General features: G+C 39.7%; 1 protein-coding gene and 1 long non-coding RNA gene across 7 annotated transcripts in view; one reads left to right on the forward strand and one right to left on the reverse strand.

The window, feature by feature from the left end:
• The first annotated feature begins 988 nt into the window (after positions 1–988).
• LOC139754227 (uncharacterized) lies at positions 989–24,861 on the forward strand. 2 transcript variants are annotated; one of them, XR_011713857.1, is made up of 4 exons: positions 989–1,125; positions 16,030–16,139; positions 16,464–16,525; positions 16,977–24,861. It is a non-coding gene; the product is annotated as an uncharacterized lncRNA (long non-coding RNA). The 2 variants fall into 2 exon arrangements; XR_011713856.1 differs by lacking the exon at positions 989–1,125 and adding an exon at positions 1,367–1,414.
• The window catches only part of LOC139754224 (band 3 anion transport protein-like), a 475,361-nt gene continuing 472,348 nt past the window's right edge, over positions 24,414–27,426 (reverse strand). For all 5 annotated transcript variants that reach the window (XM_071671517.1, XM_071671521.1, XM_071671516.1 and 2 more), the window contains one exon: positions 24,414–27,333. In XM_071671517.1, the coding sequence (XP_071527618.1) occupies positions 27,226–27,333 (108 nt within the window). In that variant the 3' untranslated portion in view covers positions 24,414–27,225. The remainder of the gene's footprint in view (positions 27,334–27,426) is intronic.

A 27,426-nucleotide genomic window follows, 5' to 3' on the forward strand; every position in this document is an offset into this window, starting at 1 on the left:
TCATTACAGGCCTTGATAACCTCAAAACAGTATTTCAACTCTAGATTCTTATTCAGCATGAAACATAGTCTTTATGTTGAGATTTTCGAACAAATGTGTTAACCATAGAATAGCAAAAATTGCAGGTACATAGACCTAGGTATTTTTGAGCCAAAAAACTTCCCCGTCGAATTCATATAACTAAATGAAACGCTTATTTACTTTAGATAATCATAGAAAATGTCTCAAGGCTTTCCCGAGCTGACACACTAATTACAAAGAGGATAATCAACAAAAAAGCACTTTTCGGGGGTTCGAAGAGAGATTATATGGTGGGGCACAGGATTTAATAAGAGGAACATCAAGATGTGAGGGAATGTCAGTCATACACAGTAGGGTTAGAGGAGAAACGAGAACCATTATGATGACCGCCATAAGTATATGATCTCTGTGTATGGGTTTGCTGTGTTTAGTGTGGATTTTCTTGGGTAACTTTTACACGTTGTCCACCTGCAGTGCCTTTCTCACTTTTAATGTGTCCCACGCCTCTTTTTCACGTTTTTTCTTAAATTCAGTTATGGCTCCACACCTCCCACTAGCACTCTCTCTCTTTTTCTCACTCTGGAGGTGATTCTTCCTCCAAAGAGAATGACTCGCTCTCCAAACTTAGGCAAACACACTGACATACTAAGTGACGTTCGGGTGGCATTATGGTGGCTCTGGTGACCGCTGTGGTCGGCCTTGCCTTTATCTTGTACATCTTCATCACAACATGGAATAAATATGTCGCCACACCTGGCTTTCTTTACCAAGTTCTGAATCCTTGACGGTTAGTTAGTTGCCTTGGAAGTTGCGCTGGACTGAGTACAGATTTTTGTGGGCGTGATAATTCTTTACATTTAATACAATGTGTTTCATGATGATAATATTATTGGTTAGAACTGATTCTTGTCACATTTCATGTACGTGGTCTCTGGAATAACTTTTTTTCTAAACTGTATCTCTGTTTCTGACCTACAGACACCAGTGCAGAAGCTGCAATATGGCCGTGCATGTGGCCATGGCCAGCTGAACCTCTCTTCATCAACACGACCATGGGCACTCAGGCAAACCAAAGGCGTGTTAATCTAGACCTGATATGTACAGGTAAGAAAAAAAAAAATTATGGGAGTTTTTTTTTCATCTACTTCCCTCACTAGTGTAACTAACGATGGTCGTATTACATTAAACCGCTGCATTAAGTAGGTAAACACATGGTAATCTGAGATCAAACATGTGCATGAGATAATTGTTCACTAAATCACAGGTATGAAAAAGGTATTTTTGATACAGATTTTGAATATAGAGAAAGTTGTTCCTTATATAGAGTTAAGAGCTTGCCGCTCGGCAGATGGCAGCTTGGTAACCATAACAACCGATGAGCGATGTCAAGCTGGTAAGTTTCTCGATATTTTTTAACTCGTATATCAGGCATTATTATTGATGTAATGTCCATTTTGGGTAACAGTATAATGGAAAACCGTTTGGCACAGTCAAGTCTAAGATGGCAATGCTGGCAAGGAAATTGCCTTGGGGAATGGCAAACACATGCCTACGGTTGATACCCAGTACATTGAAGGCGGCATGACTTTTGGAGGCATTTTTAGGGGGAAAAATACGTCTTATGGACCGTAAAATACCCCCCTTCTCTTACAGATTGATCCTGTGTGTCACTAGCCCCACTCGGGCCCAGCTGTCACAGTCCTGTGTATATGAACAGTACTTGCCTCTACTAACATTTAGCACATGTGCCTTTCAACCATGCTGTCAATGAAATGCTTTGACTGTGAATTCAAATGAATTTTCTTAAAACTAATAACAACTTTTGTGATCATTTGCCATCTGTCGGCGTAAGGAAGGTATAGATATTTTTTTTTATCTTTTCCCCTGCCGTAGGGGAGAAATATTGGCATAGAATTACAAAAGCAAGTGCATTAGCTTCTTGTCGTCAGATATGTCTTTCTGGATTTTAGCTTAGGGCATCACATTTAACAGCTTCTGTTGCTGATCTTTCCTTCACTTTTTTACATGAATATTTTTCCTGCTGAATATGGTGAGGTCAGAAAGTTGTTTTATGACCAGTGTATCATAAAATGAAACTTAGAAGTAATTACATGTTTAATATCTTTCAGCGTAAGGATGGATAATAGAACATTTTAGGCTATTATTTGTGGTAATAAAACCTAATATATTCCAATTTTGCAACAAAAACATTTTAAGCTGAAGATTTTATAGTCAAAGTGTTGTTTGGGATCAGTACAGCAGGAAAATATGGCATGATACATATATTTACTGCCCATGTTATACAGATGTGAGGCATGGACTATGGGTTAGGGTGTATGGAAGAGAATGGATGTGCTGGAAATGAAATGTATGACTAGAGGACAGTATGTGGTGTGTGGTGGTTTGATCAAATGAGTAATGAAAGGGTAAGAGAGAGGTGTGGTAATAAACAGAGTGTGGTTGAGGGAGCTAAGGAGGGTGTGCTGAAATGGTTTTGATATATGGAGTGAATAGATAGATAGATAGAGTGAGGAGAAGTTGACAAAGAGAATATATGTGCCAGAAGCGGACGGGGCAAGAAAGAGGGACACCCAGTAAGAGATGGAAGGGTGGAGTAAAAGAGATTCTGAGTGATTGGAGCCAGAACTTGCAAGGGGGTAAAAGACACACGTGGGATAGAGTGAATTCGAATGAAGTGGTATACAGTAGCTGACATGCTGCAACACAGTTGCATATGAAGCAGCCATAGGAAACTATGGAAAAGTCTGTGGGGTGTGGTTGTGGATAGGGGGCTGTGGTTTCAGTACATTGCATAAGACTACTAAAGAAGTGACGTGAGCGAATCCAGCCTAACTTTGTCTGTTCTTGGCTTTACCTTGCTAATGCAAGAAACATTGATTAAGTATGAAAAAAGTAATATATTTAACTTGTTTAATATACTTCAGAATAATTCACTTTATTTATTTATTTATTTATATTTATTATACTTTGTCGCTGTCTCCCGCGTCAGCGAGGTAGCACAAGGAAACAGACGAAAGAATAGCCCAACCCACTCACATACACATGTATATACATACACGATCACACACTCACATATACATACCTGTACATCTCAACGTATACATATGTATATGCACAAAGACACATACATATATACACATGTACATAATTCATACTCTCTGCCTTTATTCATTCCCGTTGCCACCCCGCCACACATGAACTGACATCCCCCCCCACATGTGCACAAGGTAGTGCTAGGAAAAGACAACAAAGTCCACATTTGTTCACACTCAGTCTCTAACTGTCATGTATAATGGACTGAAACCACAGCTCCCTTTCCACATCCAGGCCCCACAAAACTTTCCCTGGTTTACCCCTGATGTTTCACATGCTCTGGCTCAATCCATTGACAGCATGTCAACCCCGGGATACCACATTGTTCCAATTCACTTTATTCCTTGCACGCCTTTCACACTCCTGCATGTTCAGGCCCTGATCACATATAATCTTTTACTCCATCTTTCCACCCCCAATTTGGTCTCCCACTTCTCCTCGTTCCCTCCACCTCTGACATATATGTCCTCTTGGTCAATCTTTCCTCACTCATTTTCTCCATGTGACCAAACCATTTCAAAACACCCTCTTCTGCTCTCTCAACCACACTCTTTTTATTACCACACATCTCTCTTACCCTATTAATACTTACTCGATCAAACCACCTCACACCACATATTGTCCTCAAACATCTCATTTCCAACACATCCACCCTCCTCCACACAATTCTATCTAAAGCCCATGCCTTGCAACCATACAACATTGTTGGAACCACTATTCCTTCAAACATACCCATTTTTGCTTTCCGAGATAATGTTCTCGACTTCAACGCTCCCAGAACTATCGCCACCTCCCACACCCTATGATTCACTTCCACTTCCATGGTTCCATCCGCTGCCAAATCCACTCCCAGATATCTAAAACACTTCACTTCCTCCAGTTTTTCTCCATTCAAACTTACCTCCCAGTTGACTTGTCCCTCAACCCTACTGTACCTAATAACCTTGCTCTTATTCACATTTACTCTCAACTTTCTTCTTTCACACACTTTACCAAACTCAGTCACCAGCTTCTGCAGTTTCTCACACGAATCAGCCACCAACGCTGTATCATCAGCAAACAACAACTGACTCACTTCCCAAGCTCTCTCATCCGCAACAGACTGCATACTTGCCCCTCTTTCCAAAACTCTTGCATTATCTCCCTAACAACTCCATCCATAAACAAATTAAACAACCATGGAGACATCACACACCCCTGCCGCAAACCTACATTCACTGAAAACCGATCACTTTCCCCTCTTCCTACACGTACACATGCCTTACATCCTCGATAAAAACTTTTCACTGCTTCTAACAACTTGCCTCCCACACCATATATTCTTAATACCTTCCACAGAGCATCTCTATCAACTCTATCATATGCCTTCTCCAGATCCATAAATGCTACATACAAATCGATTTGCTTTTCTAAGTATTTCTCACATACATTCTTCAAAGCAAACACCTGATCCACACATCCTCTACCACTTCTGAAACCACACTTCTCTTCTCCAATCTGATGCTCTGTACATTCCTTCACCCTCTCAATCAATACCCTCCCATATAATTTCCCAGGAATACTCAACAAAATTATACGTCTGTAATTTGAGCACTCACTTTTATCCCCTTTGCCTTTGTACAGTGGCACTATCCAAGCATCCCACCAATCCTCAGGCACCTCACCATGAGCCATACATACATTAAATAACTTTACCAACCAGTCAACAATACAGTCACCCACTTTTTTAATAAATTCCACTGCAATACCATCCAAACCCGCTGCCCTGCCGGCTTTCATCTTCCACAAAGCTTTTGCTACCCCTTCTGTTTACCAAATCATTCTCCCTAACCCCCTCACTTTGCACACCACCTCGACCAAAACACCCTATATCTGCCACTCTATCATCAAACACATTCAACAAACCTTCAAAATACTCACTCCATCTTCTCACATCACCACTACTTGTTATCACCTCCCCATTAGCCCCCTTCACTGAAGTTCCCATTGATTCCCTTGTCTTATGCACTTTATTTACCTCCTTCCAAAACATCTTTTTATTCTCTCTAAAATTAAATGATACTCTCTCACCCCAACTCTCATTTGCCCTCTTTAAACCTTTTGTACCTTTCTCTTGACCTCCTGCCTCTTTCTTTTATACATCTCCCAGTCATTTGCAGTATTTCCCTGCAAAAATTGTCCAAATGCCTCTCTCTTCTCCTTCACTAACGATCTTACTTCTTCATCCCATCACTTACTACCCTTTCTAATCTGCCCATCCCCACACTTCTCATGCCACAAGCATCGTTTGCGCAAGCCATCACTGCTTCCCTAACTACATCCCATTTCTCCCCCATTCCCCTTACGTCCTTTGTTCTCACCTTTTTCCATTCTGTACTCAGTCTCTCCTGGTACTTCCTCACAAGTCTCCTTCCCAAGTTCACTTACTCTCACCACTCTCTTCACCCCAACATTCTCTCTTCTTTTCTGAAAACCTATACAAATCTTCACCTTCGCCTCCACAAGATAGTGATCAGACATCCCTCCAGTTGCACCTCTCAGCACATTAACATCCAAAAGTCTCTCTTTCTCGCGCCTATCAATTAACACGTAATCCAATAACACTATCTGGCCATCTCTCCTATTTACTTATGTATACTTATGTATATCTCTCTTTTTAAACTAGGTATTCCCAATCACCACTCCTTTTTCAGCACATAAATCTTCACCATTTCCATTTACAAAACTGAACACCCCATGTACACCAATTATTCCCTCAACTGCAACATTACTCACCTTTGCATTCAAATCACCCATCACTATAACCTGGTCTCGTGCATCAAAACTACTAACACACTCACTCGACTGCTCCCAAAACACTTGCCTCTCATGATCTTTCTTCTCATGCCCAGGTGCATATGCACCAATAATCACCCATCTCTATCCATCCATTTTCAGTTTTACCCATATCTTTCGTTTACTTTCTTACACTCTATCACATACACCCACCACTCATGTTTCAGGAGTAGTGCTACTCCTTCCCTCGCTCTTGTCCTCTCACTAACCCCTGACTTTACCCCCAAGACATTCCCAAACCACTCTTCCCCTTTACCCTTGAGCTTCGTTTCACTTAGGGCCAAAACATCCAGATTCCTTTCCTCAAACATACTACCTATCTCTCCTTTTTTCTCATCTTGGTTACATCCACACACATTTAGACACCCCAATCTGAGCCTTCGAGGAGGATGAGCACTCCCCGCATGACTCCTTCTTCTGTTTCCCCTTTTATAAAGTTAAAATACAAGGAGGGGAGGGTTTCCAGCCCCCCACTCCCGTCCCCTTTAGTCGTCTTCTACGACACGTGAGGAATGCATGGGAAGTATTCTTTCTCCCCTATCCCCAGGGATATACTTAGGTATATCTATGTATATCGCTCTTTTTAAACCAGGTATTCCCAATCACCAGTCCTTTCTCATCACGCAAATCTACAAGCTCTTCACCATTTCCATTTACAACACTGAACACCCCATGTACACCAATTATATCCTCAACTGCCACATTACTCATCTTTGCATTCAAATCACCCATCACTATAACCTGGTCTCGTGCATCAAAGCTGCTAACACACTGACTCAGCTGCACCCAAAACACTTACCTCTCATGATCTTTCTTCTCATGACCAGGTGCATAGCCACCAATGATCTCCCATCTCTCTCCATCCACTTTCAGGTTTACCCATATCAGTCTAGAGTTTACTTTCTTACACTGTCACATACTCCCACTACTCCTACTTCCGTAGTGCTACTCCTTCCTTTGCTCTCGTCCTCTCCAACCCCTGACTTTACTCCCAAGACATTCCTAAACCATTCTTCCCCTTTACCCTTGAGCTTTGTTTCACTCAGAGCCAAAACATCCAAGTTGCTTTCATCAAACATGCTAATTGTCTCTCCTTTTTTCACATCTTGGTTACATCCACACACGTCTAGAAACCCCAATCTGAGCCTTCGAGGAGGATGAGAACTCCTTGCATGACTCCTCCTTCTGTTTCCCCGTTTAGAAAGTTAAATACAAGGAGGGCAGGGTTTCTAACCTCCTGCTTCCGCCCCCCCTTTAGTCGCCTTCTACGACACATGGGGAATACGTGGGACCCCCCCCCCCCCATACACATGTACATACACACGTCCACACACGCAAATATACATACCTACACAGCTTTCCATGGTTTACCCCAGACGCTTCACATGCCTTGCTTCAATCCACTGACAGCACGTCAACCCCTGTATACCACATGACTCCAATTCACTCTATTTCTTGCCCTCCTTTCACCCTCCTGCATGTTCAGGCCCCGATCACACAAAATCTTTTTCACTCCATCTTTCCACCTCCAATTTGGTCTCCCTCTTCTCCTCGTTCCCTCCACCTCCGACACATATATCCTCTTGGTCAATCTCTCCTCACTCATTCTCTCCATGTGCCCAAACCATTTCAAAACACCCTCTTCTGCTCTCTCAACCACGCTCTTTTTATTTCCACACATCTCTCTTACCCTTTCGTTACTTACTCGATCAAACCACCTCACACCACACATTGTCCTCAAACATCTCATTTCCAGCACATCCATCCTCCTGCGCACATCTCTATCCATAGCCCACGTGGGAAGTATTCCCCTCTTATCTTTCCAATTCACCCACATATATTTATGTCTGTCTCTCCTTTTATATCAGGTATTCCCTGTTATAATTTTTTTGTCAATATACAATACCACAAGTTGGTGACCTTCCATATTCACAATATCAGGTACCCCATGCTTCCCAGTTATAACCTCAAACTGCCACTTTGCTCACTTTTGCTTTTAAATCACTTATTACTGATTCCTGATCTTTTGAGTTAGAACTGATACACACATTCAGCTGCTCCCAAAACACTCACCTTTCATCACTTCTCTTATCAGGACCAGTGCATGAGCACTAATAATAGCCCATCTCTTGCATTGTACTTTAATTTTCACTCACATTAGTCAGGAGCTAACTTCCTAACACATTCCCATAACTGTGGCCTCAGCAGTCATGCTACCCCTTCACACCAACCTCTGACTTTACCCATCAGACATTCCTAAACCATTCTTCCCCTTGAGCTTTGTTTCCTTCAGAGCAAAAACATCAAGATTCCTTTCCTTAGACCTGTCTCTCCTCTCCTCTCATCTTATTTACATCAACACATAATCAGACACTCCAGCCTGAACCTTTGAGGAGGCCGAACACTCTCTGCTTGGCTCCTCCTTCAAGTCCATCTTATACAAATTGAAAGAACTACTCTGCTGCTGCCTGTTTGTAGCGTAACTGTTTGAAAGTTATGCTGTGCTCAGGGTTATAATTTTCTGTACTATAGAAGTGATGATTTTTAGAAAGAATACAAGGAGGGGAGGGTTTCTAACCCCCTGCTCCCACCCCCTTTAGTCGCCTTCTGTAACGTGGGAAATACGTAGGAAGTATTCTTTCTTCCCTATCCCCAGGGATAGAGGTTTGTTGAAGGCTTGTTGAATGTGTGTGATGATAGAGTGGCAGATATAGGGTGTTTTGGTCAAAGTGGTGTGTGAAGTGAGAGGGGTCAGGGAATGGTTTGGTAAACAGAAAAGAGGTAGTGAAAGCTTTGCGGAAGATGAAAGCCAGCAAGGCAGTGGGTTTGGATGGTATTGCAGTTGTATAAAAGTGTTGCGTATTCCTGGGAAATTGTATGGGAGGGTATTGATCGAGAGGGTAAAGGCATGTACAGGGCATCAGATTGGGAAAGAGCAGTGTGGTTTCAGAAGTGGTAGAGGATGTGTGGATCAGGTGTTTGATTTGAAGAATGTATGTGAGAAATACTTAGAAAAACAGATGGATTTGTATGTAGCATTTATGGATCTGGAGAAGGCATATGATAGGGTTGATAGAGATGCTTAGTGGAAGGTATTAAGAGTACATAGTGTGGGAGGTAAGTTGCTAGAAGCAGTGAAAGGTTTTTACCAATGATGTAAAGCATGTGTACGAGTGGGAAGAGAGGAAAGTGATTGGTTCCCTGTGAATGTCGGTTTGCAGCAGGGGTGTGTGATGTCTCCATGGTTGTTTAATTTGTTTATGGATGGGGTGGTTAAGGAGGTGAATGCTGGAGTTTTAGAGAGAGGAGCAAGTATGCAGTCTGTTGTGGGTTGTGGATGAGAGGGCTTGGGAAGTGAGTCAGTTGTTGTTTGCTGATGATACAGAAGTTGGTGACTGAGTTTGGTAAAGTGAGTGAAAGAAAAAAGCTGAGAATAAATGTGAATAAGAGCAAGGTTATTAGGTTCAGTTGGGTTGAGGGACAAGTAAATTGGGAGGTAAGTTTGAATGGAGAAAAACTGGAGGAAATGAAGTGATTTAGATATCTGGGAGTGGATTTAGCAGCAGATGGAACAATGGAAGTGGAAGTGAGTCACAGGGTGGGAGAAGGGGGCGAAGGTTCTGGGAGCGTTGAAGAATGTGTGGAAGGGGAGAACATTATCTCGGAGAGCAAAAATTGGTATGTTTGAAGGAATAGTGGTTCCAACAATGTTATATGCTTGTAAGGCATGGGTTGTGCAGAGGAGGGTGGATGTGTTGGAAATGAAAAGTTTGAGGACAATATGTGGTGTGAGGTGGTCTGATCGAGTAAGTAATGAAAAGGTAAGTGAGATGTATGGTAATAAAAAGAGTATGCTTGAGAGAGCAGATGAGGGTTTGTGTTGAAGTGGTTTGGTCATATGGAGAGAATGAGAGAGGAAAGATTGACAAAGAGGATATATGTGTCAGAGGTAGAGGGAATGAGAAGAAGCGGGAGACCAAATTGGAGGTGGAAGGATGGAGTGAAAAAGATTTTGAGCAATCGGGGCCTAAATGTTTAATACAGGAGGGTGAAAGGTGTGCAGGGAATAGAGTGAACTGGAACAATGTGATATACTGGGGTGGACCTGCTGTCAGTGGATTGAACCAGTGCATGTGAAGCGTCTGGGGTAAACCATGGAAAGGTCTGTGGGGCCTGGATGTGGAAAGGGAGCTGTGGTTTCGGTACATTACACGTGACAGCTAGAGACTGAGCGTGAACAAATGTGGCCTCTTTTTGTCTTTTCCTAGCACTACCTCGCACGCTCAGGGAGGGGGGGAGGGCTATTTCATATGCGGTGGGGTGGTGACGGGAATGGATGATGGCAGCAAATATGAATATGTACATGTGTATATATGTGTATGTCTGTGTATGTATATGTATGTATACGTTGAAATGTACAGGTATGTATATGTGTGTGTGTGTGGGTGTTTATGTTTATGCATGTGTATGTGGGTGGGTTGGGCCATTCTTTCATCTGTTTCCTTGCGCTACCTTGCTAACACGGGAGACAGCGATTAAGTATAATAAAATGAATGAAAAATAAGAAGTGATGATAAAACTTCACAATTATATTTAGTTTAAACCCCTGTTGTAATATATAGAAGTGGACAGTGTACAAAGTACATTATAATTATTGTGGCATCACATTTATTAACATTAGTTTTTCAAAATTCACCAGTGACATACAGAAATTCCCTTCTTGTCAAATCTAATCAGTTATCTACGGTGTACCAAAATTATAGTACCTGTATATGCACATTTCAAAATCACATTTATTAACATTAGTTTTTCAAAATTCACCAGTGACATACAGAAATTCCCTTCTTGTCAAATCTAATCAGTTATCTACGGTGTACCAAAATTATAGTACCTGTATATGCACATTTCATATTGCTTGAAATCCAGGAACTGCAATATACTATGATTCCTCTTCTGAGACACCATGTTTGAGAAGTGATTGCAAGGGAAGTGTTCTATATCCTGGAATCAAAATAAGTATATGAATGAAAATAAATATTTAACTATGATTTTAACATTCATAGGTAATTTATGGTTCAGAGTCACATAAAATCATTGACAAAATCTAATTTCATTATAAACTACTTTTGTCGACGTGCTGTCAATGGATTGAACCAGGGCATGTGAAGCGTCTGCGGTAAACCATGGAAAGTTTTGTGGTGCCTGGATGTGGAAAGGGAGCTGTGGTTTCAATGCATTATACATGACAGCTAGAGAACTGAGTGTGAATGAATGTGGCCTTTATTGTCTTTTCCTAGTGCTACCTCGTGAGCGTGTGGTGGGAGGGGGTTGTCATTTCATGTGTGGCAGGGTGGTGATGAGAATGAATAAAGGCAGCAAGTATGAATTATGTACATGTGTATATGTCTGTGAATGTTTATATATGTATACATTGAAATGTATAGGTATGTATATGTGCGTGTGTGGATGTGTATGTATATACATGTGTATGTGGGTGGGTTGGGCCATTCTTTCGTCTGTTTTCTTGTGCTGCCTCGCTAACGCAGGAGACAGCAACAAAGTATAATAATAAAGAAAAAAGATATTTTACGAGAATGCAATGTTGAATGAGATGATCATCTTTTGCAACTAGACACCATTTCAAGTATGGAATAATTTGACCCTTTACTGTTATTAATACAATTAATATATTAATATAGGATTATCATATATTACATCATACTAATTTATGGAGTGAGTATTTTTAAGGTTTGTTGAATGTGTTTGATGATAGAGTGGCGGATATAGGGTGTTTTAGTCTACGTGGTGTGCAAAGTGAGAGGGTGAGGGAGAATGATTTGGTAAACAGAGAAGAGGTAGTAAAAGCTTTGCGGAAGATGAAAGCCGGCAAGGCAGCGGGTCTGGATGGTATTGCAGTGGAATTTATTAAGAAAAAGGGGGCGATTGTATTGTTGACTGGTTGGTAAGGTTGTTTAATGTATGTATGTATGACTCATGGTGAGGTGCCTGAGGATTGGCGGGATGCTTGCATAGTGCCATTGTACAAAGGCAAAGGGGATAAAAGTGTGTGCTCAAATTACTGACGTATAAGTTTGTTGAGTATTCCTGGGAAATTATATTGGAGGGTATTGATTGAGAGGGTGAAGGCATGTACAAAGCATCAGATTGGGGAAGAGCAGTGTGGTTTCAGAAGTGGTAAAGATGTCTGGATCAGGTGTTTGCTTTGAAGAATGTATGTGAGAAATACTTAGAAAAGCAAATGGATTTGTATGTAGCATTTATGGATCTGGAGAAGGCATATGATAGAGTTGATAGAGATGCTCTGTGGTAGGTATTAAGATTATATGGTGTGGGAGGCAAGTTGTTAGAAGCAGTGAAAAGTTTTTGTCGAGGATGTAAAGCATGTGTACGTGTAGGAAGAGAGGAAAGTGGTTGGTTTTCAGTGAATGTTGGTTTGCAGCAGGGGTGTGTGATGTCTCCATGGTTGTTTGTCTATGGATGGGATTGTTAGGGAGGTGAATGCAAGAGTTTTGGAAAGAGGGGCAAGTATGCAGTCTGTTGTGGATGAGAGAGCTTGGGAAGTGCGTCAGTTGTTGCTTCGGATGAGAAACTGCAGAAGCTGGTGAGTGAGTTTATATATATATATATATATATATATATATATATATATATATATATATATATATATATATATATACATATATATATATATATATATATATATATATATATATATATATATATATATATATATATTATCCCTGGGGATAGGGGAGAAAGAATACTTCCCATGTATTCCCTGTGTGTCGTAGAAGGCTATTAAAAGGAGAGGGAGCGGGGGGCTGGAAATCCTCCCCTCTTGTTTTTTTTTTTAATTTTCCAAAAGAAGGAACAGAGGAGGGGGCCAGGAGAGGATATTCCCTCAGAGGGCCAGTCCTCTGTTCTTAATGCTACCTTGCTAACGCGGGAAATGGCGAAAAGTTTGAAAGAAAGAATATATATATATATATATATATATATATATATATATATATATATATATCCCCTATCCCTGGGGATAGGGGAGAAAGAATACTTCTTACGTATTCCCTGCGTGTCGTAGAAGACAACTAAAAGGGGAGGGAGCGGGGGGCAGGAAATCCTCCCCCCCCCCTTTTTTTTTTTTTCCAAAAGAAGTGACAGAGAAGGGGGCCAGGTGAGGGTATTCCCTCTAAGGTCCAGTCCTCTGTTCCTAACGCTACCTCGCTAATGCGGGAAATGGCGAATAGTTTGAAAAGAAAAATGAAAAGATATGTTGAGATGTATAGGTATGTATGTGTGCGTGTGTGGACGTGTGTGTATGTGGGTGGGTTGGGCCATTCTTTTGTCTGTTTCCTTGCGCTATCTCTCTGACGTGGGAGACAGCAACAAAGTATAATAATAGTAGTAATAATAATAATGATAATAATAATAATAATAATTTTTTTTTTTTTATTTTGCTTTGTCGCTGTCTCCCACGTTAGCGAGGTAGCGTAAGGAAACAGACAAAAGAAATGGCCCAACCCACCCACATACACATGTATATACATACACGTCCACACACGCAAATATACATACCTATACATCTCAATGCATACATATATTTACACCCACAGATATATACATATATACACATGTACATGATTCATACTGTCTGCCTTTATTCATTCCCATCACCACCTCGCCACCAATGGAATAACCAACCCCCTCCCCCCCTCATGTGTGCGAGGTACCGCTAGGAAAAGACAACAAGGCCCCATTCGTTCACACTCAGTCTCTAGCTGTCATGTAATAATGCACCGAAACCACAGCACCCTTTCCTTATCCAAGCCGCACAGAACTTTCCATGGTTTACCCCAGACGCTTCACATGCCCTGGTTCAATCCATTGACAGCACGTCGACCCCAGTATACCACATCGTTCCAATTCACTCTATTCCTTGCACACCTTTCACCCTCCTGCATGTTCAGGCCCCAATCACTCAAAATCTTTTTCACTCCATCTTTCCACCTCCAATTTGGTCTCCCACTTCTCGTTCCCTCCACCTCTGACACATATATCCTCTTTGTCAATCTTTCCTCACTCATTCTCTCCATGTGACCAAACCATTTCAATACACCCTCTTCTGCTCTCTCAACCACACTCTTTTCATTATCACACATCTCTCTTACCCTTACATTACTTACTCGATCAAACCACCTCACACCACATATTGTCCTCAAACATCTCATATCCAGCACATCCACCCTCCTGTGCACAACTCTATCCATAGCCCACGCCTCGCAACCATGCAACATTGTTGGAACCACTATTCCTTCAAACATACCCATTTTTGCTTTCCAAGATAATGTTCTCGACTTCCACACACTCTTCAATGCTTCCAGAATTTTCGCCCCTCCCCCACCCTATGAATTACTTCCGCTTCCATGGTTCCATCCGCTGCCAAATCCACTCCCAGATATCTAAAACACTTCACTTCCTCCAGTTTTTCTCCATTCAAACTTACCTCCCAATTGACTTGACCCTCAACCCTACTGTACCTAATAACCTTGCTCTTATTCACATTTACTCTCAACTTTCTTCTTTCACACACTTTACCAAACTCACTCACCAGCTTCTGCAGTTTCTCACATGAATCAGCCACCAGCGCTGTATTATCAGCAAACAACAACTGACTCACTTCCCAAGCTCTCTCATCCACAACAGACTGCATACTTGCCCCTCTTTCCAAAACTCTTGCATTCACCTCCCTAACAACCCCATCCATAAACAAATTAAACAACCATGGAGACATCACACACCCCTGCCGCAAACCTACATTCACTGAGAACCAATCACTTTCCTCTCTTCCTACACATACACATGCCTTACATCCTCGATAAAAACTTTTCACTGCTTCTAACAACTTGCCTCCCACACCATATGTTCTTAATGATACCTTCCCCAGAGCATCTCTATCAACTCTATCATATGCCTTCTCCAGATCCATAAATGCTACATACAAATCCATTTGCTTTTCTAAGTATTTCTCACATACATTCTTCAAAGCAAACACCTGATCCACACATCCTCTACCACTTCTGAAACCACACTGCTCTTCCCCAATCTGATGCTCTGTACATGCCTTCACCCTCTCAATAAATACCCTCCCATATAATTTACCAGGATTACTCAACAAACTTATATGTCTGTAATTTGAGCACTCACTCTTATCCCCTTGGCCTTTGTACAATGGCACTATGCAAGCATTCTGCCAATCCTCAGGCACCTCACCATGAATCATACATACTTTAAATAACCTTACCAACCAGTCACCAATACAGTCACCCCCTTTTTTTAATAAATTCCACTGCAATACCATCCAATAATAATAATAATAATAATAATAATAATAATAATAATAATAATGATAATAATAGTAATAATAATAATGATAATTTATCTCATATAGTCTTACTCCATTTAACAACTTTCTGTCTTTTGGTCTGTCTCTGATGAGTCTTCTGTACACACACTAGATTATACTATCAACAAGTGTAAAAGTTTAATCATACTTGATTACCATTTCCTGCATTAGTTAGCCAAGAACAGATGAGGAAAGGCTGCATTTGCTCACATCTGCTCTTTAGCTGTCATGTGTAATGCCCTGAAACAACAGCTCCGTGACTTATTTACATCATACTGCTTTAAGGCTGTAAATTATTGAAATATAATTACTGTATGTACGGTGATGATATTGTCATTCATGTACATATTTTAATGATTTTTCACAAATCTGAAATAGAAATGTGTGGGGTTATGCAATTGTTTTCTTTACATTTTACCACTCATATAGAGTGCAAGTACAGTATTTCTAATTCTGTTTTTTAGTGAGAGCTGTGCCAAAAACTAACATGAATAATACCTTAGGATATGATGTAACAGATGTTGAAGATAGGTCAATCTTTCTTAGGGAATATATGTGAATTACATATGATTGTTTATTTATGTCACATCTGTTAAAGTATACCATGTAAGTAACCATTTGTTTGATTTCCTCAGGGGATGAAGCTGACGTTTCTGAAGTCAGGAACACACCAAAATGTTTATTAAGCCTGCTGAAGTGGATAATAGCATGGACATCATCAAATAGGCTATGGACGCTGCTGCAGGTTAGTGCCTATACGACCAATTTTAGCCATTGATTTAGATTCAGACCACTTCATGATGATTAGATGTTGCTGTATTCCATCTTGTACCCATGATAAAAACTTGTGTGTATGTGTACAACAGTTATCTTTAGTTTCATAAAACTTACCCTATATGTGTAAAAGTGAGACCTCAAACCCCATGGACGTCATCACATTGGCTGTCATGTATGACCAGTTTTTAGCAAGTGATTTGAATTCTGACCACTTTGTGATTAAGTGTTGCTATACTCCATAATAAAACTTCATATCTGTGGATAAAAGAACTATAAAGCATTTATCTTTCAGAAAACACATCACGTGAGAAAATAAGACCTTAGATGCCATAAACATCAATTCATCTGAAGAGGGTTAGTGTCATGAATAGTTTCACTTTGGTCTGAACTGTACCTATAGTATTGTATATATCTAACATGAAATATGAATAGTTGTAAGTTAGGAATTTTACTTCAAATTTATTCTTATCTAATGCATTTTATTCATTGACTGTGTAGATGTCTTTTTTCACTAGAAGATACAACTGTCAACCCTAAAGTTCCACAGCATCTATTTTTTTTTTTTTTTTTAGAATCCCAATTTGAGAAGTGTATGAAAACAAATCTTATTTGAAACAGTATATCTTTACAGAACATTCGTTCTATCTGTATATATACTGTCTGTTGCTGTAAATTTTGATGTTTTCATTTTTAATGAAATAAAGTTGATATGTAGCATTTATTTAAATGATATAATGATTGTAAGGGGCATGTAAGGGAAAAGTATCCTCTCATTTTATATACTCAAAGATGCAATATCTTTCAGATCATGAGAATTGTGACACTTCATGTGTGAACTGTACACAGGATGATAATGCACAGCCTTCGAGATCTAATATTATACTGAAGTTTACCGTTCGTTTCTTTACTGAAAATGTTATTTTAAATTTGTATATACTGTACAGTATCTCATTTTATTGTTACTGTCTATCTATATCTCTGATGTCTGTTCTAATTGGAACTCCTTCATGGGGGTGGCACAGCAGTAGTCTCCATATCTAGGGAAGTCCACTGCCTCTTCTTAGCCTTTAGTGCCTCACCCTTAACAGTCCACTGGCAGAGGGCAACTGTATTGTAGTGTTTGCAGAGGCTTCTACCTATTGTTCCTACCAGCTATTACCTAATGTTCCTGCCTATATGTTCCTACCTACTACATCTGTCTACTGCTCCCAACATTTTGTCAAAAGGAAGGGCTAGTGCATGGTGCTCACCACTGGAAAATCTAGTTACAAAGAATGAGCTGTGTAAATTAAGTGTTGTCAAGTGTTATGTATGACAAGGAGAGATCACATGTTTGTGGACAGAATGCTAGTAGTCTGCGTGTAGGTGAAGCAAAAACAAAAGGCAGCTGTCTGGGTCAGAGGAATGCAACTTGACAACCACTGAAGTGCTCAGTCACTAAGTAACTGTCACTGACCCTCCAAATACCCAAATGGGGAGTACTTGTAATATACCTCCTTAGTCATTGGCTGCCTTTTGTTACTTTGCTCATTATTGTTTTTATACTTGTTTGCCATTTCTCAGAATTAATAATGTAGCTCCAGAAACAGATGAAGAATGACCATATTCGTTCACATAATTATTATTTTTTATTTGATCACTGTTTCGTGTGTTAGCACCAAAAATAAAGTCCACATCCATTCGCTAGCTGTCATGTGTAATGCACTGAAACTCCAGCTTTCTATCCACAATCATACTCCATAAATATTTCGATTGGTCTTCAATACCCTGGTTCAATTCTATCCAACCCCTGTTGGATAGAATTAGTCAATTTTTGATTTACTGAAAAATTCAGTTGAGATAATGAAAGTGCAGGAAAATCTTTTTGATGTTGTCTTTGATGCCATGCATGTTAGGGAGACATTTCAACTGCTAATATTGCATTGTATTTCATACTTATGGGTATTGTAAAACAAATGGAAGCAGATGCTAGGATACTTTTTTACGGTATCTGTAAAAGAAATAATAATAGCTTATGCTGAGAAATTGCAGGCCATCGATTTAAAAGTAAAATTTGTACTTTGACCAAGATCCTGAGAACAGATGTTTATCTCAATTGCACAAAAAAATTGTTGAGTTTATGAAATATATGTTTAGAGCTCATTGTAAAGTGGGAATATGTTGTGAGCTTTTATATGGGAGACAGTAAACAAAACATCAGGCTTGCAACCAATGCAACTGAAAGCATCTAGATAGACAAAATTTTCTTGGTATGCGTGTAAACATTACTGCTCAGGCACTTAGCTATGCTGTAGCTTCAGGGATATAGATGCACACCACACATGGTCTGCATAACTCAGATGCTAGCTACATAGTTGAATCTGTATGTAAAGTAAATGAACTTCCATAGTTTTAATTAAGTCATTATTCAGTATGTAAAGATTTATGCAAAGCATTTGGTGTGAATTCATGTCACAGTAATTTATTGACAACATATTTCATTAATACAAGGGAACAAATGGGAACTTCAGTGAAGGGGGCTAATGGGGAGGTGATAACAAGTAGTGGTGATGTGAGAAGGAGATGGAGTGAGTATTTTGAAGGTTTGTTGAATGTGTTTGATGATAGAGTGGCAGATATAGGGTGTTTTGGTCGAGGTGGTGTGCAAAGTGAGAGGGTTAGGGAAAATGATTTGGTAAACAGAGAAGAGGTAGTAAAAGCTTTGCGGAAGATGAAAGCCGACAAGGCAGCGGATTTGGATGGCATTGCAGTAGAATTTATTAAAAAAGGGGGTTGACTGTATAGTTGACTGGTTGGTAAGGTTATTTAATGTATGTATGATTCATGGTGAGGTGCCTGAGGATTGGCATAATGCTTGCATAGTGCCATTGTACAAAGCCAAGGGGACAAAGGTGAGTGCTCAAATAACAGAGGTATAAGTTTGTTGAGTTTTCCAGGGAAATGATATAGGAGGGTATTGATTGAGAGGGTGAAGGCATGTACAGAGCATCAGATTGGGGAAGAGCAGTGTGGTTTCAGAAGTGGTAGAGGATGTGTGGATCAGGTGTTTGCTTTGAAGAATGTATGTGAGAAATACTTAGAAAAGCAAATGGATTTGTATGTAGCATTTATGAATCTGGAGAAGGCATATGATAGAGTTGATAGAGATGCTCTGTGGAAGGTATTAAGAATATATGGTGTGGGAGGAAAGTTGTTAGAAGCAGTGAAAAGTTTTTATCGAGGATGTAAGGCATGTGTACGTGTAGGAAGAGAGGAAAGTGATTGGTTCTCAGTGAATGTAGGTTTGTGGCAGGGGTGTGTAATGTCTCCATGGTTGTTTAATTTGTTTATGGATGGGGTTGTTAGGGAGGTGAATGCAAGGGTTTTGGAAAGAGGGGCAAGTATGCAGTCTGTTGTGGATGAGAGAGCTTGGGAAGCGAGTCAGTTGTTGTTCGCTGATGATACAGCGCTGGTGGCTGATTCATGTGAGAAACTGCAGAAGCTAGTGACTGAGTTTGGTAAAGTGTGTGAAAGAAGAGAGTTGAGAGTAAATGTGAATAAGAGCAAGGTTATTAGGTACAGTAGGGTTGAGGGTCAGGTCATTTGGGAGGTAAGTTTGAATGGAGAAAAACTGGAGGAAGTGAAGTGTTTTAGATATCTGGGAGTGGATTTGGCAGTGGATGGAACCGTGGAAGTGGAAGGGGAGGGGAGGGGGCGAAAATTCTGGGAGCATTGAAGAATGTGTGGAAGTCGAGAACATTATCTCGGAAGACAAAAATGGGTATGTTTGAAGGAATGGTGGTTCCAACAATGTTGTACAGTTGCGGGGCGTGGGCTATGGACAGAGTTGTGCGCAGGAGGGTGGATGTGCTGGAAATGAGATGTTTGAGGACAATATGTGGTGTGAGGTGGTTTGATCGAGTAAGTAGTAATAGGGTAAGCGAGATGTGTGGTAATAAAAAGAGTGTGGTTGAGAGAGCAGAAGAGGGTGTTTTGAAATGGTTTGGTCACATGGAGAGAATGAGTGAGGAAAGATTGACAAAGAGGATATATGTGTCAGAGGTGGAGGGAACGAGAAGTGGGAGACCAAATTGGAGGTGGAAAGATGGAGTGAAAAAGATTTTGAGTGATCAGGGCCTGAACATGCAGGAGGGTGAAAGGCGTGCAAGGAATAGAGTGAATTGGAACGATGTGGTATACTGGGGTTGACGTGCTGTCAATGGATTGAGCCAGGGCATGTGAAGCGTCTGGGGTAAACCATGGAAAGTTCTGTGGGGCCTGGATGTGGAAAGGGAGCTGTGGTTTCGGTGCATTATTACATGACAGCTAGAGACTGTGTGAACGAATGGGGCCTTTGTTGTCTTCCTAGCGCTACCTTGCGCACATGAGGGGGGAGGGGGTTGTTATTTCATGTGTGGCAGGGTGGCAGTGGGAATGAATAAAGGCAGACAGTATGAATTATGTATATGTGTATTTATGTATATGTCTGTGTGTATGTATATATGTATACGTTGAGATGTATAGGTATGTATATTTGCATGTGTGGACGTGTATGTATATATACATGTGTATATGGGTGGGTTGGGCCATTCTTTCGTCTGTTTCCTTGTGCTACCTCGCTAACGCGGGAGACAGTGACAAAGCAAAATAATAAATAAATAAAATATTTCATTATGAGCGTATTTGGAAAGTATGTGCTCCGTGCGATATCCTCAAACCAACTTCATAAATGGGTGATTAATAAACTTATCAGCATCAGATTACTGTAGCATGAATTAAGAATAAAATTTTCTGTCAGCATCAAGATTACTGTGACATGTTAAATCCTGAGAACAGAATATCAGAATTATTAGGGATAGGTTTGGAGGAACCTTCATTTAAGGTAGGAGAGCTGATTTTACTTCATTACTTGCCTACCATCTCAAGTGCACCAAGAAAATTTTTTGAAATTGTGAAATATATGTTGATAGCTCATTGTAAAGTAGGAATGTGATGCGAGATTTTATATGGGAGACGGTAAACAAAACATCAGGCTTGCACCCAATATAACTGAAAGCATCTAGATAGACAAATTTTTTTGGTATGCTTGTAAACATTACTGCTCAGGTACTTAGCTCTACTGTAGCTTCAGGGATATACATGCACAGCACACATGGTCAGCTCAACTCAGATGCTGTCTACGTAGTTTAATCTGTATGTAAAATAAATGAACTTCCTGAGTTTTAATTTTGCCATTTGGTGTGAATTCATGTCACAGTAATTTATTGACAATATATTTCAGTATGAGCATACATGGAAAGTATGTGCCCCATGCAATATCCTCAAGCCAACTTCATAAATGGATGATTAATAAACATCAGTATCAGATTACTGTGGCATGAATTAAGAACAAAATTTTCTGTCATTTATTGATCAGAAAATTAAACTAAAGATGCTAAGAAAATTTACTTAGCACTATTAGAATGCTTGGAGTTAATGAGAATGAAAGTTACCTTGTGGATGTCTGTTGAGAGGGTGATACTCCTTCCAAACACCTTTCTTCAACACAAGATGATTTACAGGTATACTCAGATGAGAAAGGATGGAAGACGAGCAAAAGGGTTTGATTTGACTATGTGGCAGTCGGTGAAAGGTTGAGAAAGACTGTGCTAGAGTTGTTGAGGGGATCCTTTGGAGACACCATTTTTTGTTCTTGTGGGGATGAAGATCAGGGATAAGTGGAGGTGTGTATGGTGTGAAGACAAATGGAGGTATAATTTTTGGCAAGAGGATGAATCAGAAAGAATGGAAGGAAGAATATTAAAGGTTAACTGAAAGTTTAGTTGGAAGTGCAGTTATTTGCAAATTGAGGTGCATAAAATGTTTATATTTTGAAGGTTTGTTGAATGTGTTTGATGATAGAGTGGCAGATATAGGGTATTTTGGTCGAGGTGGTGTGCAAAGTGGAGGGTTAGGGAAAATGATTTGGTAGACAGAGAAGAGGTAGTAAAAGCTTTGCGGAAGATGCAAGGCAGCAGGTTTGGATGGTATTGCAGTGGAATTTATTAAAAAAGGGGGTGACTGTATTGTTAAGGTTATTTAATGTATGTATGACTCATGGTGAGGTGCCTGAGGATTGGCGGAATGCGTGCATAGTGCCATTGTACAAAGGCAAAGGGGATAAGAGTGAGTGCTCAAATTACAGAGGTATAAGTTTGTTGAGTATTCCTGGTAAATTATATGGGAGGGTATTGATTGAGAGGGTGAAGGCATGTACAGAGCATCAGATTGTGGAAGAGCAGTGTGGTTTCAGAAGTGGTTGAGGATGTGTGGATCAGGTGTTTGCTTTGAAGAATGTATGTGAGAAATACTTAGAAAAGCAAATCGATTTGTATGTAGCATTTACGGATCTGGAGAAGGCCTATGATAGAGTTGATAGAGATGCTCTGTGGAAGGTATTAAGAATATATGGTGTGGGAAGCAAGTTGTTAGAAGCAATGAAAAGTTTTTATCGAGGATGTAAGGCATGTGTACGTATAGGAAGAGAGGAAAGTGATCGGTTTTCAGTGAATGTAGGTTTGTGGCAGGGGTGTGTGATGTCTCCATGGTTGTTTAATTTGTTTATGGATGGGGTTGTTAGGGAGGTGAATGCAAGAGTTCTGGAAAGAGGGGCAAGTATGAAGTCTGTTGTGGATGAGAGAGCTTGGGAAGTGAGTCAGTTGTTGTTCGCTGATGATACAGCGCTGGTGGCTAATTCATGTGAGAAACTGCAGAAGCTCGTGACTGAGTTTGGTAAAGTGTGTGAAAGAAGAAAGTTAAGAGTAAATGTGAATAAGAGCAAGGTTATTAGGTACAGTAGGGTTGAGGGTCAAGTCAATTGGGAGGTAAGTTTGAATGGAGGAAGTAAAGTGTTTTAGATATCTGTAAGTGGAAGTGAATCATAGGGTGGGGGAGGGGGCGAAAATCCTGGGAGTCTTGAAGAATGTGTGGAAGTCGAGAACATTATCTCGGAAAGCAAAAATGGGTATGTTTGAAGGAATAGTGGTTCCAACAATGTTGTATGGTTGCGAGGCGTGGGCTATGGATAGAGTTGTGCGCAGGAGGGTGGATGTGCTGGAAATGAGATGTTTAAGGACAATGTGTGGTGTGAGGTGATTTGATCGAGTAAGTAATGTAAGGGTAAGAGAGATGTGTGGAAATAAAAAGAGCATGGTTGAGAGAGCAGAAGAGGGTGTTTTGAAATGGTTTGGGCACATGGAGAGAATGAGTGAGGAAAGATTGACCAAGAGGATATATGTGTCGGAGGTGGAGGGAACGAGGAGAAGTGGGAGACCAAATTGGAGGTGGAAAGATGGAGTGAAAAAGATTTTGTGATCGGGGCCTGAACATGCAGGAGGGTGAAAGGAGGGCAAGGAATAGAGTGAATTAGATCGATGTGGTATACCGGGGTTGATGTGTGGACGTTTGTGTATGGGGGTGAGCTGGGCCATTTCTTTCGTGTTTCCTTGCGCTACCTCGCAAACGCGGGAGACAGCGACAAAGCAAAATAATGATAAAATAAAATGTTTAAGGGATATTTGGTAAATGAAAGAATGCAAGACTGGGAATTTACAAGGAGAGCATAAGGGGGTTGACATGAGGGGGGACCACCTGTGACATGGGGAAATAGAGTGGAAGGAGACAAATGGTGGAAGAACGCATAGAATAGGACAGGGATAAGAGAGATTTTTGCCATAGCCACCCCCTTTATGGGATTTTTTTGGAGGAAATGGGCTTTAGAGGTAAACCTAGAAATGGATTTGGAAATTGTGACATGCCTTCTGAAGTCGATGGCATCACGACAATATCAGACTTCCTGGGAATAATGCACCATCATAAACCATACAAGCTGTTTAGCTCAATTTACCTCCAAAAGTGTAAATATCACACTTTCTCATTTAAATTAGCCAGATAAATATGGGTAATGTCAGGAATTTACTAGACATATTGCAGGAGGCAAAGCAGTTATTTTTTCCCCATTTCCTGCAAATTCTGTGTACAGGTATGTGCAGTGCACCGAAACCACAGTTATCTAGCTACATTACCTTTCTGTGGTTTATATCAAACTCTACACTACCTGGTTCAGTCCATTGACAGCATTTTGTATGCAGAGGAGGCATGTTAAGGCTGGGAACAGATCTTTAGCCTTTCATAGTGAAGTAATGTGATGAAAAATTAAAACCAAACCAACATCTAGGTTAGCAGATGATCAATTTGACATTTTGATCAAGTGTAAAAACCATAATTCAAGTAAACCTGTTTATTTATTACATTATTAGTTTGAATAAATAATATTACATGGGTTTTCTTATATCAATACAAAGATAAATGGCTCATTGAAAGACATTTACACCAGAAATTATGTTGCAGGTAGAAAACTTTTTTTTTTCCTAAATTTCCCATTTTGTAATATACCCATGGGATGCACATGGTGCCACTGAGCATATAATTAAAATTGGTTAATATATCCACACAGATTGCACCACAGAGTATATATATATGCACATTTAGGTATTAATCTTTTTCTAATTTGCCCATTATTCTACCATGAGGTGGATGCTCAACACCAGTTGTTCAAAATTATCCAATTGATTTCAATCTAAGCTTTTGCCTTCACTGAGGCATCATCAGGAATCTACAAGAAAATCTCACTGTACTCTCCCTGTAAGGACACACACACACACACACACACAAAGCAAAATAATCCTTGATCACTCGGTTCACCCCTTGGATGTGGTTGGTTTCTGAGTAATGCAGGAGCACCACTGGAGGAGGTTCTTTGGAAGGAAGGCAAGAGTAATACAGTGACATTACCAATCCCCACCTACATATGGTTATGCTTACTTCTTGGGTGAAATATCACCTTCTCTACTGGTAAGTTTCAACACTTCCCTGTTCTTAAGTGGAAAGCAGTTCCAAAGTTGTAGTACTTCCAATCAAGGAACTCCTACAGCTAGGGGTTTTGTGAAAAAAAAAAAAAAATATATATATATATATATATATACAAATACTATTCTTTTCATACATAGTTACCATTTCCAGCATTTGTGAGGTAGCTTTCAAGAACAGATGACCAAGCCTTGATAGGGAAAATTCCTCACTTAGCCCCCTTCTGTTCCTTCTTTTGGGAAAGTAAAAGAGGAGGGGAGGATTTCCACCCACTGCTCCCACCCCTTTAAGAGGCCCTCTATGACATGAAGGGAATACGTAGGAAGTATTCTTTCCTATTCCCAGGGATATATATATAAATATATATTATCCCTGGGGGTAGGGAAGAAAGAATACTACTGACATATTTCCTGTGTGTCATAGAAGGTGACTAAAAGAGGGGGAATCCTCTCCTATTTTACTTACCAAAAGAGAGAACATAGAGGGAGGCTCAGTTGCCAGTCCTTGATGTTACCTTGCAAGTGCGAGGAATGGCAAATATGTCTGAAAAGAAAGATAAAAGATATATATATATATATATTTGTCTATATAATTCATTCATTTACTTATACACTGTAACAGAACACAGCCATCTAATTACATAAATGATATCAAATATTCTGATTATATTATGTAACTATAAAATTATTTGTCTGATTCATGAGTATTAGTTAGTCTAATATTCTAAATATTCATTACTTCACAAAAAGACAAATGTATATTTTATATATGAAGGAAACACCATACTTAATTTTGGCACATTAAATGGAATGAAAAAAGATTAAGGTTTACAGGCTACAACAGAGCAACTAGCATTCTCTGTTGTTGATGTTTCTGACCAACACTTACTGTAAAGTAGGTGCACAAGGCAGAAATGAGGACAGTCGGTCTCAGCCACTAAAAGGACCAGTAAACAATACAGGAAGCCATTCATACCTTCATCACACACTGGAGAGAACTACACCAGAAATATATTTTCTTCCTGTGTACAGCACTGCATGTCTGATGGGATTCATCAGGAAAACATCTAACGTCACAAAATAGAAAATTCTTAAAACTGTTAAATATCCTACTTTACTACTGGTAGCACCTAGTTATTAAATACTACTTAATAAAATCACATGTAATGCATAATAAATGATTTGCCTCATTAGACATTACTGTATTCTCGAAAATCAACTAAATTGAGCAATTCTATATCTATCTCTAAGTATATTGCAACTTTTATCATAAAATACGTTTACTTCCTTAAATACTGATGGACGGAGCATACAGTTCACAAGATTTCTTTTGAAAATTATTTTAAATATTCACATCTTTTAATCAGCACCACATAAGGAATGATGATTTTTCAAACTTTTATCATAACTCATTTTATGAAACAATCTCATGGCAGGGTCAGTCATGTTTTACCCGAGTCCCTTGCATATCAGTATTTCTGAATGTTATGTGAGACTAACAGAGGAATTATCATGGACCTGCTTAAGCTACTTATAAAAAGATATATTTCATTGGTAATGTACCAATAGTTCAAGTGCCTACTACTACATTTGCCAAAACTAGGTGACAGGAGAAAATTATCATCATGCACAGCATGAGCAGATACTCTTCCTGATAGAAAAATTTCCAAATTCAATGATGGAAATGTTTTCACAAACTTGAAACCTTTAGATATCAATGATAAATTTGAGCTTCATGAATTAGAACCCTTCCTTAAAATATTAAACACAAAAAATGAAAGTATTGTCTACATCTACAATTATACTGCCAAACTAAGTGACAAGGGAAACTTCCTATCATGCACAGCATGGTATTAAAGTTCCAAGTTCATTGTCATTTAGTGATGCAAATCTTTTCAGCTATATCAAATCAATTGAAACTAACAATCGTATATGAGTTTCATTAATGGGAACTATTTTGTTTAAACATTCAATCATAAAACTTCTGCTAGCATCAGAAAACTAAATGTTCAATTGAGGTTTCACACTGGATATAAAAAAATATGGAACTCATTTTGTATACTACAAACCAGAAGAGCCTCAGAATAATGTACAACATGGAATATATTATACGGAATGTACAAGTGCAGCTGCACCTAAAGGAGTGAGACAAGAGTGTATTCAAACAGCTCAGCTCTGATGGTGGTGATCCACATGGGTAGGAAGGCCATGGGTTTCTTCAAAGAAGTCAGGTTCTTCTTCTTTATCAGTCGAGGAAGTAGCTTCCTTACCATCAAGCTGAAGATAAAAACAAACATATTAAAAAGGCAACTACAGTATGTGAAACTAATAGTTAAACTGACAAATATCTTTGAGTATATTATATCCAGT

Source organism: Panulirus ornatus, chromosome 16 (genome assembly GCF_036320965.1).
Source record: "Panulirus ornatus isolate Po-2019 chromosome 16, ASM3632096v1, whole genome shotgun sequence".
In the NCBI taxonomy this organism is placed as follows: domain Eukaryota; kingdom Metazoa; phylum Arthropoda; class Malacostraca; order Decapoda; family Palinuridae; genus Panulirus; species Panulirus ornatus.